This window comes from Euphorbia lathyris, chromosome 3, assembly GCF_963576675.1.
Source record: "Euphorbia lathyris chromosome 3, ddEupLath1.1, whole genome shotgun sequence".
Classification (NCBI taxonomy): Eukaryota; Viridiplantae; Streptophyta; class Magnoliopsida; order Malpighiales; family Euphorbiaceae; genus Euphorbia; species Euphorbia lathyris.
The window spans coordinates 52,057,062-52,076,281 of record NC_088912.1 but is presented as its reverse complement, the minus strand read 5'-3'; the positions used below and the strand labels follow the sequence as shown (position 1 = coordinate 52,076,281).

General features: G+C 35.1%; 3 protein-coding genes across 6 annotated transcripts; all 3 read left to right on the top strand.

Moving 5' to 3' along the window:
• Nucleotides 1–1,172: 1,172 nt before the first annotated feature.
• LOC136222422 (probable serine/threonine-protein kinase PIX13) lies at nt 1,173–3,610 on the top strand. The gene is made up of 6 exons (XM_066010166.1): nt 1,173–1,426; nt 1,631–1,971; nt 2,102–2,237; nt 2,316–2,458; nt 2,731–2,854; nt 2,943–3,610. The coding sequence occupies exons 1-6, from the start codon at nt 1,357–1,359 to the stop codon at nt 3,389–3,391; spliced, it is 1,263 nt and encodes a 420-aa protein (XP_065866238.1). The 5' UTR covers nt 1,173–1,356; the 3' UTR covers nt 3,392–3,610.
• A 4,752-nt stretch (nt 3,611–8,362) lies between these two features.
• Nucleotides 8,363–14,750, top strand: LOC136224836 (probable galacturonosyltransferase 3). 4 transcript variants are annotated; one of them, XM_066013261.1, is made up of 10 exons: nt 8,363–8,582; nt 9,456–9,577; nt 9,655–9,707; nt 10,079–10,139; nt 11,742–11,792; nt 11,861–12,001; nt 12,245–12,355; nt 12,441–12,775; nt 12,857–13,802; nt 14,439–14,750. In XM_066013261.1, the coding sequence occupies exons 1-10, from the start codon at nt 8,378–8,380 to the stop codon at nt 14,712–14,714; spliced, it is 2,301 nt and encodes a 766-aa protein (XP_065869333.1). In that variant the 5' UTR covers nt 8,363–8,377; the 3' UTR covers nt 14,715–14,750. The 4 variants fall into 4 exon arrangements, with proteins under 4 accessions (XP_065869333.1, XP_065869334.1, XP_065869335.1 ...); XM_066013262.1 differs by lacking the exon at nt 10,079–10,139 and having other exon boundaries at nt 11,887–12,001; XM_066013264.1 differs by lacking the exon at nt 8,363–8,582 and having other exon boundaries at nt 9,543–9,577; nt 11,887–12,001.
• Nucleotides 14,743–17,350, top strand: LOC136224837 (pentatricopeptide repeat-containing protein At2g17210). Its single transcript, XM_066013265.1, has one exon. It carries the CDS (start codon nt 14,988–14,990, stop codon nt 17,157–17,159), a length of 2,172 nt encoding a protein of 723 aa, XP_065869337.1. The 5' UTR covers nt 14,743–14,987; the 3' UTR covers nt 17,160–17,350.
• Nucleotides 17,351–19,220: the final 1,870 nt, after the last annotated feature.

Genomic DNA, 19,220 nt, shown 5'->3' with positions numbered 1-19,220 from the left:
CAATCACTCCATCTCCATTTCCGATGTGGGATTCAGTTCATTCTTGCCCCCATCGTCATCCCTTAGGGCCGCTCCTTGCTCAGTCCTTCTTACCCCATCGCCACCCACTCTGGACCGGATCGTTACAAGAAAAGCCAAGGACGGAAGGATTTGAAGAACAAACTGGTTGAGCTTGTTTTATTGTAAGGAAAAAGACTCTGTTTTATTATGTTCATATGCAATAGTGGATCCAGAATTTTTTTAGAGGTGGGTAACATCAGCAAAAAAAAAAAAAAACACAAATGATGAAAGGAGATATTTTTTTAGAATAGAGTTTTTGTAAATTTTGTAGATGATAATGTTTACGACTTTTTTTTTTAAATCCAAGGATAATGAGGATAATTTAGGATGGAATAATTAAGGGGGTTGAAAAATGAAAATAGATTCTTATTCTACTTAGATATTTGGGTTTGCGGATTAAAAATCAAATGAGAAAAAAATCTCGTAATTTAGGAGAGATTATTTGATAAATAATATAATTAAAATATTATTTATAATAACCTTAACGCGTGGTAAAAATAAATTGATAGTCATATGAATTTATCTTGTTAGCTTTCTAACAATCTAAATCAATAATGCAGAATAAGAGATAATTTAAACAAATTAAAAACTATATTATTTTAAATAAATTTAAGAGATAATAGATTATTATAAACAAGTTTAAAAAGTCAATATATCAGTTTGAGCAAGTTCAGAACTAACGAAACACTGAAGTAAATGACAAAATGACCTTTTTAATAATGAGGGAATCACCCCTTCTCCCTTGTCTTGTTGATGGGTTACTTGGAAAGTTTTATTAGTTGAGGAAATCAAACAACGTGTTTAAGGGATGATAGGCGTATTAAATATTATAATTATAAGCCACCAGGCATTGGCAATAGTAATACTATGATATGATATGATATGATGTAAATACTAGTAGGAAAACCATAAATGAATGATATATTTAAAAACGTTACTATCAGTATTATGAGAAAGAATATTAAAATATAGTATTAATGTTCCCCTTGAATGAATGTACAACTTTGACCAAGTAAGAAACACGGTAGTTGACTTAGAATAGCTTTGGAGTGTTTGAATACCCCCATCCCATTCCATTATTAACTGACTCGGTCTTCTTCTTTTTTCTTTTTTACAAAACAGCTAAAGCAGATGTAAACAAAACAAAAAAAAAGATAAAACGGGTTCTTGTCAATTCCATAAAGGGTTTTAATTAATAATTTCAGAGTTTGATTGGAAACCCAAAAGGAAATACATATATTGAAAATCCTTGATAATCAAATAGCCGGATATAGAAACAACTACAAGATTCTGTTTATGATGGGGATTTGCTGGGCTTCTCCTTCTTCTTCTTCAACACCTACCACCACTCCTCATCTCAATTCAGGTATATTCTAATTTATATGCTTCTATCATATCACTTGTTGCTTTTATTGATTCTTCATTGCAATACCCATAATTTTGATCCTCCTGTTTCCATTCTATTTTGATTATCTAAACTAATGGCTTCAACTCAAGCAAGGTTTATCAAACAACCTCTCTCTCTTTCTCTATTAGTAATCAAACTCTGAATGATGTAAATTATATGCAGGAATATCTCAAACAACAGCATCTTCAAAAAGCAGCAAAACAGGAACTTCTCAGGGTAGCAACATCTCTGGAAACAGCCTTTTTTCCGGGGGAAGTGGGGATGATCACTCTCCCTTTCCAAATGGCCAGATCTTACCCACTCCCAACTTGAGAATTTTCTCTTTTCTAGAACTCAGAGCTGCCACCAGGAATTTCAGGTCTGATACTGTGCTTGGTGAGGGAGGTTTCGGTAAAGTCTTCAAGGGTTGGCTCGATGACAAGGCCACTGGAACCGGAACTGGAACTGTAATTGCTGTTAAGAAGTTAAATTCCGAGAGCTTGCAAGGCTTTGAAGAATGGCAGGTAACTCTATCTCATTATTGCCTACATTTCTTAGGAAAATAGCAAGTCATTGAATCAGCTCAGGACTTTTGGGTTATCATTTGAGATTATTTTATACACCTTGTGTTTCAAATCTGGTGGTTTATTGCAGTCGGAGATCAATTTCCTGGGAAGGCTTTCTCATCCGAACCTTGTAAGGCTGATAGGATACTGTTGGGAGGAGAAGGAGCTTCTACTTGTTTATGAATTCATGCAAAAGGGAAGTTTGGAAAACCACCTATTTGGAAGTAAGAACCCGATTAATATATTCTCTTCTGCAACTTCCTATAGATATACATTCTGATTATGCATTACAATCCATTCAGGGGGTTCAACCGTTCAGCCACTTCCATGGGAAACACGGATCAAAGTTGCTATAGGAGCAGCCCGAGGCCTGGCTTTCTTACACACATCAGACAAGCAAGTTATTTATAGAGATTTTAAGGCCTCAAACATACTGCTTGATGGGGTGGCTGCCTGCACTTCTTTAACTTATTGTTTTCTAAATTTTCTTACATTCTTCTTTCTCTTTTATCGTATTTGATGTATGTTGCACGGAAACTCCTCTTCCGTAATGTTTCCATGTTTCATATCCATTTCCTAGCTATGCTTTAGAAACATGTTTCCCTGTGGCCGTTTCCGTTTTCGTGCAGCATATAATGCGAGTCTATGCTTGTGTTTTGAATGATGGCAATTGACACAAAAATGTCATTTTAACCTGTAATTTATGTCTTGTTGCAGTCATACACAGCAAAAATTTCAGATTTTGGTTTGGCAAAATTGGGGCCTTCAGAGAGTCAATCTCATGTAACAACAAGGGTGATGGGAACATACGGCTATGCTGCGCCGGAGTATGTGGCGACAGGTAAATGTCCCAAACTTCCTTCAGTTCCCATGATGTAAGCTTTGCATTTGGATAAGGTTATAAGTATTAAGATTTGATGATGAAACAGGACATTTATATGTAAAGAGTGATGTTTATGGCTTTGGAGTTGTCCTGGTTGAGATTTTGACCGGTTTACGAGCACTTGACACAAACCGTCCGAGTGGCAGACATAATCTTGCCGAATGGATTAAACCGTATTTATATGACAAGAGGAAGTTGAAGAGCATCATGGACTCTCGGTTGGAGGGGCGGTATCCTTCTAAAGCTGCCGTTCGAATAGCTCAGCTCGCTCTAACATGTATCGAACCCGAACCCAAGCATAGACCGTCTATGAAAGAAGTTGTGGAGATACTAGAAACAATTGAAGCAACTAAAGACAGGCCAACCGAGCTTAGAGCTCGTTCAACCCGATCCACAACTCGCCATCACGGGCATCAATCTATGCAATATCGCTCTCCGCTTCATCCGAGGCAAGACGTAAATCGAGCATATGGACAATCTCCGCGAGTGAAATAAGTATGGATTGAAACAAGTTGTGCAAGTCTTTTTGATATATAGTATTTGTATGTGCCATATATATCTATACATACATCTTTGGTTATGCATTATTAGAAAATGCAGTAAGAGTATGTTATTGTAATATTGATATTACAAGTAGTAAATGTTTAGGCAGGGAAGGTGTAATTAAATGATATTAGGAAGGAATGAAGAGTTTTGATTTTATTGGAAAGATCATTAATTCTTTTATGCATGATTAAAGCATTCTTACTATATTTAATCTTTGGAAGTGGTTGCTGTTTTAGATAGATCCTATGCCTAAGGTTTGGCGCAGTGGTAGCATGGGGCTACGCTTGGTAGGGAGGTCTCAGGATCGATCCCCCACAACGGCGATTGGGAGGGGTTTAAATACCGTAATCCTTGGACCCGCCCCGAATCCGGATTAGTCGGCCCAATGTGATTCAGAGTACCGGATGGTTTAACCAAAAAAAAAAAAATATATATATATATAAGAAAAAAATTATCTCCATTCTTGATGCTTAATTCCAACACTCTCCTCTCAAAATGGAGATGTTAAGATGATCAATCCCATTTTATTCAAAGCATACTTCATTTGATTTGTACTGGGTGATTTAGTAAACGAATCAACTAGCTATTAATTAGATGGAATAAAAAGGGTTGTTAGGAAACCATCTTGAATGTATTCTCTTACAAAGTGACAACCAAAAGTTACATGCTTTGATTGTTTATGGAAAACCGAGTTTGCTACAATATATATTGCTGGCTGATTGTCATAATACAAAGTCAGAGGTAAGTCAACATTAATACCAAATTCCTTAAGCAAATAAGGAAGTCATTTAAGCTCAATAGTAGTGTATTCTGTTCCTGCAGATGAACATGTCATTGTGTTTTGTTTCATGGATTTCCAAAAAATAAAGGAGTTACCAAGCATAACACAATACTCGGTAACTGACCTCCTTGTGGTTTTACACTATCCCCAATCCGAATCACAAAAACCAGATAATTTTAAGTCATTATTTGATGCATAAAATAATCCCTGACTTGATGTCCCTTTAAGTACTTTAGAACATATATAGACATCATGTGAACTTGATGGCTTGTTCATAAACTGGCTTAATTGCTTAGATATATAAGATACATCTTATAAACCCAACTTAAAGAAGTTCACCTACAAGCCTTTTATGTTGTTCATGTTCTTAAAAAAAAAAAAAAAATCTGCATTATCTATAAATTCCATGCCATAAGGAAAAGGACTATGCACTTTTTTTTTTTTTTTTTTTGTTAGACCAGCTTTTTCAACCATATCTTTAATATATTGGGTGATAAACATGAATATCATAATTACAAAATTACAATTAAATCATATCAGCAAACTTAATTCTTAATATGTCATTATTCTTTGTATATTATGATTTTACATCATAATTTAAAAAGTCTAGACTCCAATTCATAAATCATAAACCATATAAAATATATTTTAAACTTGTAATTTATAAATTTTAATCTTTAAAATATATTAAAGGTACTAATTTTACTAGTTTGACATAATCTAAAATTATGATTTGACATAGTTGTAAATAGTTTTTGAAAGATGAATTTCTGTGTAATTTTCCCTAATATATTTTGGTTGAGATAACAACAGGCCTCAATAACATCTAGCCATTTCAATATCTAAAAACTACTTTACAACTCCCATATCTTTTATTGTGAAGCTCTTGTTTAACTTGAATGATTAAATCGTTTGAAGTTCTTGTAATGAGGATATCATCCACATAAATTATGAGAGCAAGAAAGTTACTATTTTTTTATTGAATAGGTGGTAGTCATGAATTGACTTGACAAAAGTCATATAACATATTTTGTTTGTGAATTCCAAATTCCATTTCCGCCTTGCTTGCTTTAAGTCATACAGGGACGTGATAAGCTTGCATACAATCCCAGATGGAACATTATATCCAGCAAGAGGTTCCATATATAACTCTTCATCTATATACGCGTGCAAGTAAGAATTATTTATATCTTCTTGATGTATAACCCATTGATTTGATGTTGTTATGGCTAAAAACATCCCAACAGTTGTAACTAGAGAGAAGGACTCGTAATAATCAACCCTATATGTTTGAGTAAAAACTCTAAGCACCAATCTAGCCTTATATTGATCCATAAAACCATCCGCCTTATATTTAATTCGAAATATCCATCCAGAGATAATGTCTTTTTTTTTGTCAATGGAACCAATTGTCAAGTTTGATTTTGTTCAAGAGCTTGTAATTTTGGTTGCATGGCTTCAATCCATTTTGGATTAGTATGGGATTTGTTATAGGTCTTAGGGTCTTGTTCTTTAAAGAGATTTGTCAGAAAACATGATGAGAATAAGTAAAAGAGGAAGGAGATATCATGCCTGGTTTTTGCATACTTGGTTAACAACAAAATCTTGTTACTAAATTAGTTGTTTACCAACTCTTGTGGTTCTTCGAGGTTCAGGAATTGAAACAGGAATATGAGAAGAATATGAGGAATTTTAAATAGTTGTTTTGAGAAGAGTTTGGATGAAAATCATTAGAGAAAATACTGAAATACTCGTTGCAAGATCAAAGTGGAATAGTTTTTTATTATTTAAATATATTTTTATGTATTAATAAAGACCTAAATTATAGCACATGTATTACGTTTTTTAGAAGACAATTAAAAATATAAATTATTTCACTAAAAAAATGAATTATTAAAAAAGAAAATAAAAGTCATAAAATACCATTACCTTTATGTGTTATTTTACAAAAAAAAAAAAAAAAAAACTAGCTAAAACAACTAACAAAAAAAAAAAGGTAACCAACTAATAGCTAACCGTTAAACTCTATTTGCTGAAAACCAATTTTTTCTATGCGTTTTAAGGTTTTTTTTTTTGTCGTTTTAGTCGATCAATCACTTTTTTTTAAAGCAACTCAATCAGTCACCTTAATATATTTCGGCAGTTTTTTTTTTATTTTTCGTAAATTATAAAATACGCTTACATTAAATAACAAAATAAAATCTCCATCCGATTTCATATGATTTGAATCCGTGAACTCCTTAATCATAGATATACTTCCAACCGCTAGGTTAAGAATTTCACCTCTTTAGACAAGTAATTAAATTTTGAAAGAATTCGTTCTGAAACGCAAGAATAATATTTTTTTAAGAATAAAAATGATATGCATTTTAATTATGAAGGAAAAAACATACCGTAAAGCAACTCATCTTTCTTAACAAAATCATAAATTCTATTTAATTGTAATCTACAAAAAGAGGGTAAATTATAAAACTAGAGTAAATGAGAGGCTCATTTACATATTTAACCCATTTACTCAACCTACTACATATTTAGATTATTTTTTGTGTGACTTTCCCATAATATCCTCAATATTTACGCGCGTCTGTCTCCCGCCCATCTGACTTCGCAGATTCGATCATATGCGAAGCCTGCGAAGCTAATGTTTGGTTTACTTGATGAATTTAATTAGCATATGCGAAGCCTGAATGTGTTTTTAAGCTAATTCGCGAAGTGGTATATAACAAAAAATGTCAAACAACAACGGATTCTAACATTAAAATCATAACGTTATCAAAATTTACAAGAAGATTGCCACAATCTACTCCCAACTAATTATTTCAAAGTCAACGTGACGAATCTGGATGGAAATTTCTCCTTGTATTAGAAGTCTAGACCTTTTGGGATGAGAAATGGAAGTCCAGACCTTTTGGGATGGACGTGTCCCATGGTGCACACCAAGATTGGCACAATCTCTCATAACCAATCATTTCAACGTGAATGTGTCAATCTTGAGGGAAATTTCTCCCTATACAGGAAGGAAAGTCATCTCCCCTGCAGCCCAATAGGTCGCCTTCCAGAAAGGAATGTTATGTAATCAACCACCTTCAGGAAAAATTAATTGTGTTAGGCAGGGAAAAAGACGATTTTGGCTTCGCAAAATGAGGATTAGCGAAGCATGCGAATGTAAATGTGTAGGGAAAATGTTTTCGCGAAGTCTGCGAGGTCTGAAACGTGACGATCTACGTCGCATATCGATGCTTTCGCGAAGTCTGCGAGTAAAATCATGAACTTTTCTACTCGCAGACTTCACGAACTAATTGATTCGCGATATAGATCGATACGTTTCAGGCTCTTTCTCTTTACAGATCTTCGCGAAATCATCGACTAAGCAAAGTGATTTCATGGAAAAACGCAGAAGAAACATCATATACTTACGTTTTTTGCGCCTTTCACCCTTAAAAGCGACAATAATAATATAATAAACTGGGAAAAACGATTGAAAAACGTAGAATAACCATTTCTTTGATGGTAACAAGAAGAAAGAAACCAAGTAACGAGTAGGAACAGAAAGATGAATAACCATGACTTCGTTTTCTAGGACTAGGAAGTTGAATCAAGAGTCTTGGAATCATTAATGGAGGGGTCAACTGTTTTGCGTAACCAAAGAGAAGGGGGAGAGACTGTTTGGGTTGGGGGAAGTGGAAAGGTTATGGATATTATAAGAAAGTCAAGTAAAAACAGTCTAGATATGTGTAGTAGTTTGCGTAAATGAGTTAAATATGTAAATAAGTCTCTCATTTGACTCATTTTTGTAATTTAGCTATGAAAAGATCATTTAGAACTAAAATATACACTATCGTTACAGAAGCCAGCCACGGAGGTGGGTGATCGGAAAATAAACTACGATTTCGGTTGCTAAAGGTTTCAGCCCCTCAGGGGCGGAACCGGGAAATTGTGAAAAAGATATGTTTTTACATAGCCGCAAAATCGTGAAAAAAATATGTTTTTACAGAGCCGGCCGGAAACCTAGCCGCCCTGATCTCTGTTCGAAATGTTGGAAGAAAAAGATGAAGTTTGTCTTTTATCTGTCTGTTCTTCTCGAATTAATAGCATGGAAACGACGTCGTTTCACATAAGTTCGAAACGCTGTCGTTTCGCGTAAGTGTGAAACGATGTCGTGTTATGTAATGAAATACTTAAAAAGCAAAAATGACAGTTCCTCTTTATCCTTTTCTTCTCCCGAATTCGATTTTCTTCTCCCCTTCGTATGTTCGTTTTCTTCTCCAGCCCGACGACGGCGACCACCAGGACTCGACCAGCCTCCACATCCGCTTCTCCCACAACCTCAATTCTTCGTCGGAATTGATCTCCATCCAGGTTAGTTTAGTTTTCAATTTGTATTCTAAATCCCTAGCCCTAGGTTAGTTAGTAAATTGTATATACATGGGTTTTCTTTCAATTTGTCTTTCCATTCGTCTTTCAATAGGTTTTTTTTGCTCAATTTGACTTTCAAATTTTCTTTCCTGAGCCTTGGCGCAACAGTAAAACGTTGTTGTCTTGTGACTGAAGGTCACCTGTTCGAGTCTTAGGAGCTGCCTCTTGCAAAAAAAAAAATTGGTAAGGGAAGGCTTGCCCGTACACCCTTGTGGTGGGACTCCTCTCCCGACCCTCGCCTAGCCGGGACGCACACCTGGCCGCCCTTTTATTACTTTGATTACTAACCGAATTGAGGGTTTTTCAATTTGGCTTTTGATTCCCAATTGAGAGTCCAATACTGTACTGTTATGCTCCCAATTGAGAGTTGAATACTGTACTGTTTTGCTTTTTATTACTTGTTACTATTCGGAATTGATGGCTTTTGATGATTACTTGTGTACTGTTTTGCTTCATTTTAATTCATTTTCAGTTGTGATGGATTCATCTCAATCTAATTAAGCACTTTTTAGCTGCAGCGCTACAATTTACTGTTCTAAGTGCTAAGTTGATGTATGAAAAGGAATTTCCTTTTTCATTTAATTCTGTTCTACACTGGTTTGATCTTGTGAATTCATTCTTTTGCATTGAGATTAGAATAAACATGTGTAATGTTTAAAACAGAAATGGATTGAGTTCAAATTGGTGGATGTGACTTCAAATTAGGATTCCAAATTCTAGTGGGATATCCTTATATATTCCTATATATATATGAATTCAACTCTCTGTTAATTTGACTTTTCTTTATATTCTCATTGCATTTTGTTACATCTCCAGGAATATCTATCTTGTTTAAAGGTCTACTTCACTGCCTCATAACTTCATGGCATATTAAAGTTTCAATGGCTTCCACGACTTCACCATTGTTGACCTTTGGTTTTTGCTTACAATTCTCATTGGTATTTCTGTTGCCTTTGTTCTTATTATCATTTTACTGGAGTTGTCACTAAAAATCTTTGTAATTTCTTAAATATAGGTTTTATTTCATCTTATTGTTCACGGAGCAGAATCATATGTCAGTCCTCCTATGTAAGATCATTTTCTCTCTTGTTTCTCTCCGGTAGATAAAGTCTTAGATTTTAAGTATTGGTGCTTGATGCGATCAGGGAGTGCATCCTCACTTCCTAATTCCTAACCTTTATACACACTGTTAAAAAAAAAAAAAAACTAGGGTACTGGTTCAACTCAATTATATCATACCAATTACTGAATCAGTCATACTAACTGATTCATTGAGTAGTTTGCATTTTCTTCGCCATTAACTTGTGTCTTTCAGATGGGTTAAGTGGCCTGTGTACTAGTGTTAGTTCAAAATGGATTTTGTTGTCATTTGCAAATTATTTTCAGTCGCTCTATTCTTTTAAATATAATTTTTTTTCTTTAAATGTTCTTAATTTCAGTCGAAGAGATCTGAGATCATCTCAGCTTCTATACGATTGTGAAGAATGTGATGATGGAAAGGTTTGATTCTAATCATTGTTTCATATCATTAACTGAAGATTGTTTTTTGCTTTTAGCTTTAAACTTCTCCATTTGATTTCTTATTGTTGTCATGTTTCATGGTGGGAACTGAATTTGTAGTCTTTTATTATTGTCTACACATCTTAAAATTCTTAATGATCTGAAAAATAATAATAAACCTTTTTTTTTAATGTTTTTTTTTTTCTTGGCACAATATAATTCTTGGTTAGAGCTTGTGACTCCAGCATAATGTAGCCTTCCTGTAGAAGATATATTTGCAGTAACCTCTGCATTTTTCTTATCAAGGCTTTGGTTCATGTGTTATAATTTAGAGGGTGCTCAGCTACCAAAAAGTTAGATACAGACTCTTGTTTGATCTTACAAAGCTTCAACTTTCTTATGGTGTCCTTTTGCATGTAAGAGATACATGGTTTGACACCCGCATCCCTATCTCTCAATATTTTCCAGACTTCAGATAATGATTAAATAACTGTGGAGCCTGAAGTTTCAGAAATGCTCAACAGTAAAAGCATTCAGCTTCAGATAACACAACCTGTTAATATCCAAAAATGGCAGTTTTTGGGCAACATCATTATTCATAAATTATATGTGAGCACTGCAGATTGACTGCTTGTAATGGGCATGATCACATATAAATTGTGAATACCACTGGTAGGCGTATGAACAAAGCCAGTCACTTACTTTATACTGTGATCAGCTCAGTTAGTATGCAACTGTTCAGGCAACATGGGTTTTTTTTATAGCTCTTAGAGAGTTCCAGTTTATATGTTTGAGAGGTTTTGGAGTACAAATTGACACTAAAGTTCTATGAGATGTTGATATTTTTCTTTTCTTCTGTAGGCTATAGATGTTGGAAAATGTATAAAAGTTAGACCTGTCCATGAGTGGCCTACATTGTGTTTTCAGTTTGATATTTTGCTTCAGTTGATTGTCTTGTGTCATTCTAGAGGGTTTGAATGTTTGGTTTGTTATTTCTGTTTAGCATGCAATAGCTTTTATATCAGATTGTAAATCTCCTTTTTCTTCATTTTTAAATAAAATAATAATAGAAGCATATTGAAAAACTTCATTAAGCTTAAATATTCCATGGAATATTTCAGTGTTACAAAACCCTTAAATTTGGTTAAACAGGGATGTGCCGAATTTATTAAAACCTGAATCTCACATCTTTCTTCAAGTTGTGCTGATGATCCAATACAAATTGCCCGAAATGTAAGACATGTTGGTAAATTTCAGTTTTATGGAGTATGTATCATACTTAAATGTTATCTTCCCCTTTGTTGTCAATTAACTAGACAATTAATCCATTTGGTGAGATTTTTAGAGGGAGGAGTGGTGAAATTATCGAGTTTGTTGGTAGACACCCCTAATAAAATATTAATTGAAAGAAACATAAATTTCTGCACTAGGTGGAGTAAGATGAAGTTGTGAAAGAAATATTGTGTGGACCGAGATCCAGTTTGAGTTGTTACATCTTCAACAAGCTGTAATATACATTACATCACCTGCTTCTCAACCCTATCATTGTGTAATGCTGCTATTACATGTATATTGACCATTTAGCTTACTTCTGCTGTACAGGATCAGAATATTACTTCTGCCGCCAAACTTGGGAATCGTCTACATGGAAAGGTACTTAGCATCTTTTGAGTTAATGCAGGTTGACAGTAGTGATGCTTATATGTGCTGTTCTCATCCAGGATATTGACATAATTGCAACATACAGTGACACTTCTGGTGGTGTTCGAATTAAGAGGGTGAAAATGAAGGACCTGTCTACTTCTTGGGTCCTGGAAAATCCCGTAGATAGAAGCCATGTTCACCTGCAAAAGGATTCCCAGGTAACAGCAATTGAGTTCTGTACTGACTATTTCAATGGAAACAATTACTGCAGGGTAAAGAAAATCATTATTGTATCAGGTGACAAACACTTTCAACAAATTTTGGAGCTGTAATAGTTGAAAGATAAACATAGTGTGAATCATCCCTCAAATATTTCATTTGGATTTAGTTCATTGAAGATATCAGCCAAATTCAAAGACACTGACCATGTCGAGCATTTTTATTCACCATTCATCTGACAGACATTGAAAGACTCGTCGCAATCTGGTACAATACTTCAAGATAATGTTGAGCATTCTGAGGTTCTTCATGCTCTCAACTTAGCGAAAAGTCCAGTGAAGCTACAACGCCTGGTAAGCTGTCAATAGCCTTTCTTTATCTTCAATATTTCTGTATGATCCTTCCAATTTGGTTTTATAACATTTGCTTGTGCTTTAGGTAATGCGGCTAAGAAGGAGGGATCTCCGAACTGCATTACTAATCCAACAAGATAAAGAAGCTGATGACCAGATTAGACTAGCTGCAATAAGAAGATCTGGAGGCCTGGACACCACACTCAAGGGTAAGTATAGTATATGGAGAAGAGATTTTGAGAATCCAAATTCAGAATCTGTGTTGAATCTCATGCGGGATCAGATTATAATGGCGAAAGCATATGCAAATATAGCCAAATCTGATAATGAGACTACTCTTTACAATACACTTATTAAACACTACAGAGAAAGTCAACGATCTGTTGGAGAAGCTACATCAGATGCTGAGCTCCCGCCAAGGTATGGCTGCTTCGTGTTTCTGTAGCTCTTTGTTTTCCTGCCAGATTTTAGTTCTAAGTTATCATGCTTACTCTTTTCCAGTGCACTTGCTCAAGCAAATGCAATGGGTCATGTGCTTGCACTGGCAAAGGATCGGTTATATGAATGCTCAATTGTATCAAGGAAGTTACGAGCCATGCTTCAGTCAAGTGAAGAGAATGTGAATTCTTTAAGGAAGAAGAGTGGATTCTTGATTCAGTTAGCTGCAAAAACAGTTCCAAAACCATTGCATTGCCTTCCTTTGAAGCTTGCAGCCGACTATTTCTTAAACGGCTATCAAAATAAAGGTTTTTCTGATAAAGAAAAGCTTGAAGATCCTTCTCTTTACCATTATGCCATATTTTCTGATAATGTACTAGCAACATCTGTGGTTGTCAATTCCACAGTGCTCCATTCAATTAATCCTGAGAAACATGTTTTCCACATAGTCACAGATAAATTGAACTTTGCTGCAATGAAAATGTGGTTTATTGTCAATCCCCCTCCAAAAGCAACAGTTGAAGTTCAGAGTATTGATGATTTTAAGTGGCTGAATGCCTCTTATTGTTCTGTTCTACGTCAGCTTGAATCTGCCAGGGTTAAAGAATACTACTTCAAAGCTAATAATCCATCTTCTTTCACTGCTGGAGCTGATAATCTCAAGTACAGAAATCCAAAATATTTGTCTATGCTGAATCATCTTAGATTTTACCTTCCTGAAGTTTACCCAAAACTATACAAGATACTTTTTTTGGATGATGATATTGTGGTTCAGAAGGATTTGACACCACTTTGGTCTGTAGATCTGCATGGGATGGTTAATGGGGCAGTTGAAACATGCAAGGAGAGCTTTCATAGGTTTGATAAGTATCTCAATTTCTCCAATCCAAAAATCTACAAGAATTTTGATGCAAATGCTTGTGGTTGGGCTTTTGGGATGAACATGTTTGACTTAAATGAGTGGAGAAAGCAAAATATCACTGGAATATATCATCATTGGCAAGATCTGGTAAATCTTTACTCGCCTTATTCTCCAAAGTACCTAAGCCATTGCTAGTTTTGTAATTGTAAATTCACACACACTATTTGCTGCAATTTCTTTTTTCTTGCTCCTTTGAACTAGTAGCCCATGGTTAATCTGTCCCTCCTAAAAATTTCTAATGTTCCAAAGAAGAAAAAGAATAAATCATTCTCGCAGTGTTGCTGAGTACAATTGACATACCAAAACATTTATAATTTCCCATTATAAAGAACTACAAATTTTGGTGGATTTAGGTAAGGCTTGATTATACTATTTGGCAGATTGATGTGTCTTGAAATTGAGGGGAGATGCCAATGGTTCTCAATGGACAGTAGATTTCTTGGAACTGTTTCTTTTTTTATAGGTGAATTGATTGGGATGCTTGATTGCTTTTGGTTCTTTCACTGTATCAAAAAAATTTTACTTTTCTCAATTTTTCGGAATTTTTTGTTTTATTGGAAACAAAGTCAGAAAAGTAATATTTCCTTCTACTCATGATGCACCTGGTGTCTGGAATGCAGAGTGATTAAATATGAAGCAGAAATGTCTTCTACTTCATGTTTGTTGATATAACTGTCTAGTTACTCTTATTTGCAACTGATGGATGAACTGTTTGTGTTGCAGAATGAGGATAGAACTCTTTGGAAATTGGGCACACTGCCACCTGGATTGATCACCTTCTATAATCTAACCTATCCGTTAAATCGAAGTTGGCATGCTTTGGGACTCGGTTATGACCCAGCTCTTAACCAAACTGAGATAGAAAATGCAGCTGTAGTTCATTACAATGGAAATTACAAGCCATGGTTGGATTTGGCCATTGCTAAATACAAGTCTTATTGGTCTAGATATGTACAATATGATAACCCTTATCTCCAACTTTGTAACATCAACGATTAATGTCTCGATCACCAAAATTAATTTTACAGTGCATCATAGCTACCAATTATTATTTTTTCCTTCATTTATACAGGTTTCGTACAATGAAATTTCTCTTTTTTATTATTATTAATTTTTTTTTTTTGTGTAAGAATTTTGTTTAGTTCTGCTCAGCAAATTGTGAAGGAAAATAAGCACTTCTCTTGGCGCCCATATATTTGGTTCTGATTTCCTCCGTGTAGGAGTGAACTCATTAAGACTCCATTTCTTCTGTAGTGGTCATAGAATATACTTATGGCTATGCGTTGTCCGCCGGTTATATTGAATTCAAAGCTTAGTAATTGGGTATTGAGGATCAAGGAATCATCTTCCAGTGGAAAATGGAATCAAGTGATTTCACATTATCATGAAATGAAAATTGCAGGAGTCCAGCCATTTCTAGACATCTCTCTCTTTCCTCTCATTCTCAAAGCATATTCTCGTCTTCCCCATAATAATGGCAAGTCTCTTCATGCTACCTTGATCAAGCAAGGAAATGAATCATATACTTATATTGGGAATTCCATCATGAGCTTTTACTTCAAGTCTGGGGAGTTAGATTCTGCTACGAGCGTTTTTTATTCAATGAGATGCAGAGATTCTGTTTCTTGGAATATTTTGATCCATGGGTACCTCGATCACGGTTTCTTGATTGATGCGTTGCGGCTGTTCACAAGTGCCACGATTGCTGGGTTTGAACCCAACATTTCCACATTGGTGCTAGTAATTCAAGCATGTCGCAGCCTTAGAATAAAGCATGAAGCTTTACAGTTACATTGTTACATGATTCGTAGTGGGCTTTTGGGTAGTTGTTCAATTAAAAATTCATTGATTTGTATGTATGCAGATGAGGATATGAAATATGCAAGGAAACTGTTTGATGAAATGCCTGAGAAAGATGTCATCTCTTGGAGTGTGATGATTGGTGGTTATGTGCAAAACCTGGAACCCCAGTTTGGACTGCAGATGTTTCAAGAGATGATATCGATCCAAAAGAATAATCCAGATGAAGTTATCATTGTCTGTGTTCTTAAAGCTTGTGCAAATTCGGTAAGTATTAGTATGGGAAGAACAGTTCATGGGTTAACCATTTTCAGAGGTTTAGACTTTGATTTGTTTGTCAAAAACTCTTTGATTGATATGTATTCAAATTGCCACGACATCGGCTCTGCATTTAGTGTTTTCAATGAGATATCTTTGTGGAACAATGTCTCATGGAATTCTATGTTATCTGGATTACTCCTAAATGGAAATTATTCAGAAGCGTTATTTCTGATACATTCAATGCAAAACGAGGGAATTGAAGCAGATGAAGTTACTTTGGTGAATATACTTCAGATCTGCAAGTACTTTGCTAACCCATATCAGTTGAAAGCAGTTCACTGTGTCATACTTGGCCGAGGATGTGAATCAAATGAATTAGCAGCAAGTTCTCTAATTGATGCTTATGCAAAATGTAATCTCGTTGAATATGCGTGGAATGTATTTATTCGGACTAGGGGGAGAGATGTGGTTCTATGGAGTACAATGATTGCTGCGTTTGCACGTTGTGGGAAGCCCGATGAAGCCATAGCTGTCTTCCAAGAGATGGACAAGGCAGTAGAGGTTCCAAATGCAGTCGCCACTATACATCTTTTGGAGGCCTGTTCAGCTTCAGGCGAATTGAACAAGGCAAAATGGGCACATGGAGTTGCAATTAGAAGAAATTTGGCTGCAGAAGTAGCTGTTGGAACTGCAATTGTTGATATGTATTCTAAATGTGGAGAAATAGAAGCCTCAAGGAAGGCTTTCACCCAAATTCCCAATAAAAACATTGTAACATGGAGTGCCATGATATCTGCATATGGTATGAATGGTCTTGCCCGTGAAGCCTTAGCTATGCTAGACGAAATGAAAATTCGTGGGATCAGACCGAATTCTCTGACAATTCTATCAGCACTTTCTGCTTGTAGTCATGGCGGATTAATAGAAGAGGGGATCTCTGTTTTCAAATCAATGGTTGAAGAACATGGTATTGAACCCGGAATGGAACACTACTCGTGCGTAGTTGACATGTTAAGTCGTGCAGGAAAGCTTGATAGTGCAATGGAGTTGATAGAGATAATGCCTAAAAGCCTGAAGAATGATGCAAGTGTTTGGGGGGCGATATTGAGCGCTTGTAGGAACTATGGGAACTGTAAGCTCGGTGAAAAAGCTGCTTCTCGCGTTCTTGAGCTTGAACCATTGAACTCGGCTGGGTATCTATTGGCATCAGGCATGTATGGTGCAGATGGTTCCTGGGTGGATGCAGCCAGAATGAGATTGTTAGGTAAGGAGAGAGGAATGAGGGTTGTAGCTGGTAATAGCTTAATGCCTGTTGATAGTAAGGCCTATAGAATTAGTTGTTGCTCTCATCCACCACTTTCTGATTTGCAATATTCTTCATGAACTTATTCCCAGTCAAAAACATAGGCATGCACTTTAAATATTTTACTTAAATGTCAAAAAAACCAAAACATATTCTGAAAATAATTTGCAAGGTGTCACATTAGATTACAACAAAAGTCTGCTTGGTCTAGTTAACTGCTGTTTGACTGTTGGTTATTTTACAATTAAAGTAGGTTCCCTTTTGTATTTTATTTTATATTTTTATCATAAACCTATAAATTATCTTACTTTCGTCATATAGAATTTATGACTGTTTCGTAAAATCTTGTTTTCTGATTCTGGTTTTGTACTTTTGTGTTTTTCTTATTACAAACTTTTTCTTTCTTAACATTTTTCACCGTTAATTGAGTATAAAATGGAACCAATTCTGAAAGTGATGAAATGAAAAATTTAGGAAAAAAATAACCAAATGAAAAATTTAGTGAAAAAAGATGTATTTGTAAACATGCAGTTTTTTTTAGTTATACAATATTGAAATATGACGAATAGTCTTTTGACATGAAAATATAATCAACTTCACTGTTATGAGATATATGTATATTTTTTTCAATAAGGTGATTTTCATGTTTGGTAAAATTATAATAAACTATTGTCGTTAGTGTGTAAAGTGTAATATGAGTATGTTAAGAACTATGTTTTATGAATTAGGGGTCTAAAATATATTTTTTAGGTTTAAGATTTATGAATTGAGGTCTAAAAATTATAAATTAGGATATAAAATCATATTTTATTTATGATATATAGAAAATAATGACATATTGAGAATTAAGTTTTGTAATATGAGTTAATTGTAATTTTGCAAAACGGGGGAGAAAGAAAGCGCTGCTGCTGGAACTCAGCAGAAGCCTAGTCCATCTTCTGCTGACCCAAGAAATCCAAGTCAACAACAAAGAACTGCCAAAGGCAAAGGCAAACTTCAAGTCAACATGAAAAGATAGATTAGGAATAGTCCTAGACTTGTAACTTTTGGCATGTTCTATTTTTGTGCTGACTATCTATTATAAGCATCTTTTCTTTTCAAACTGACTTATCTATATGCGATGCTTACCTATTATGATTCTATGCTGATTTGTCATACTTAAACTAACAATTGAACAAAGTAAAAATCTTGTGAACATAAGGAAAATATAAGTAAAACATACTCAGTACATATAAATCTTATACCCATAACTCTGATACCTATGAGCCACACTGAGTAATAACTATATGTTCCAAGTATTGATAATCTTCTGAAAACTGACCTAGGCTCATTTGAATTAGATCTTGGAAGATCTAGAATTGAACTAAGTCAGTAAAGGCATGTCTTAATTTTACTCGATTAATTAAGCCAACAGATGCAACCCTTACGGGGGAGTAACTTCAGAAGTGTAAAAGGAATTTCAATCATGAGGATTCTCGATGCTGAGTTCCACAATTAAATATTTTTGCCAACATCAAAATGGGGGAGTTTGTTGAAATACCTTTCCACATGATTTTGATTTGACAAAATTATTTAAGTTAATGCATGATTAAGACAATTAAATTTAAGTGCTTTGATTTAATTGTACTAATGTGTTTGTTCAATGTTGAGTATAATCATAAATGTGAAAAGGAATAAAAAGTAAGACAGGACGAAGTCAGCATGAGCCACAGATGCTGAGTAGAATACGACTCAGCATAATAGAAGAGAAGTCTTCCTCTAAAACTAAAGCTTGCAGACGAAGTTGACCATGGAAGCTGAGTAAAATGCAAGTCAGTATCGTCAATAACAAAGATCAAAGACAACGGATATTAAAATCAAGCTGAGTGCTCGTCAGGACAGCGCGAATGATCCGTTTGCTAAATGACAAGATCCGACAACTGTCTGCGCCAATTCAGAAGCTTTGGAATTACGCACGGAGACAGTTTCGAGATGCATGGGTCAACTGGCCATTGGCTAAAAGACGAAACTGGCGGAAGAAGACAAGCCTGACGCCTGCAAATTTCAGACGACAGGATTGGCCTGCTATATCTGTATGCTGACCAGTGAATGACGCAAGGAGTCGTTTGAATTCAACGGATACTTCCAGATTCAAATGATTG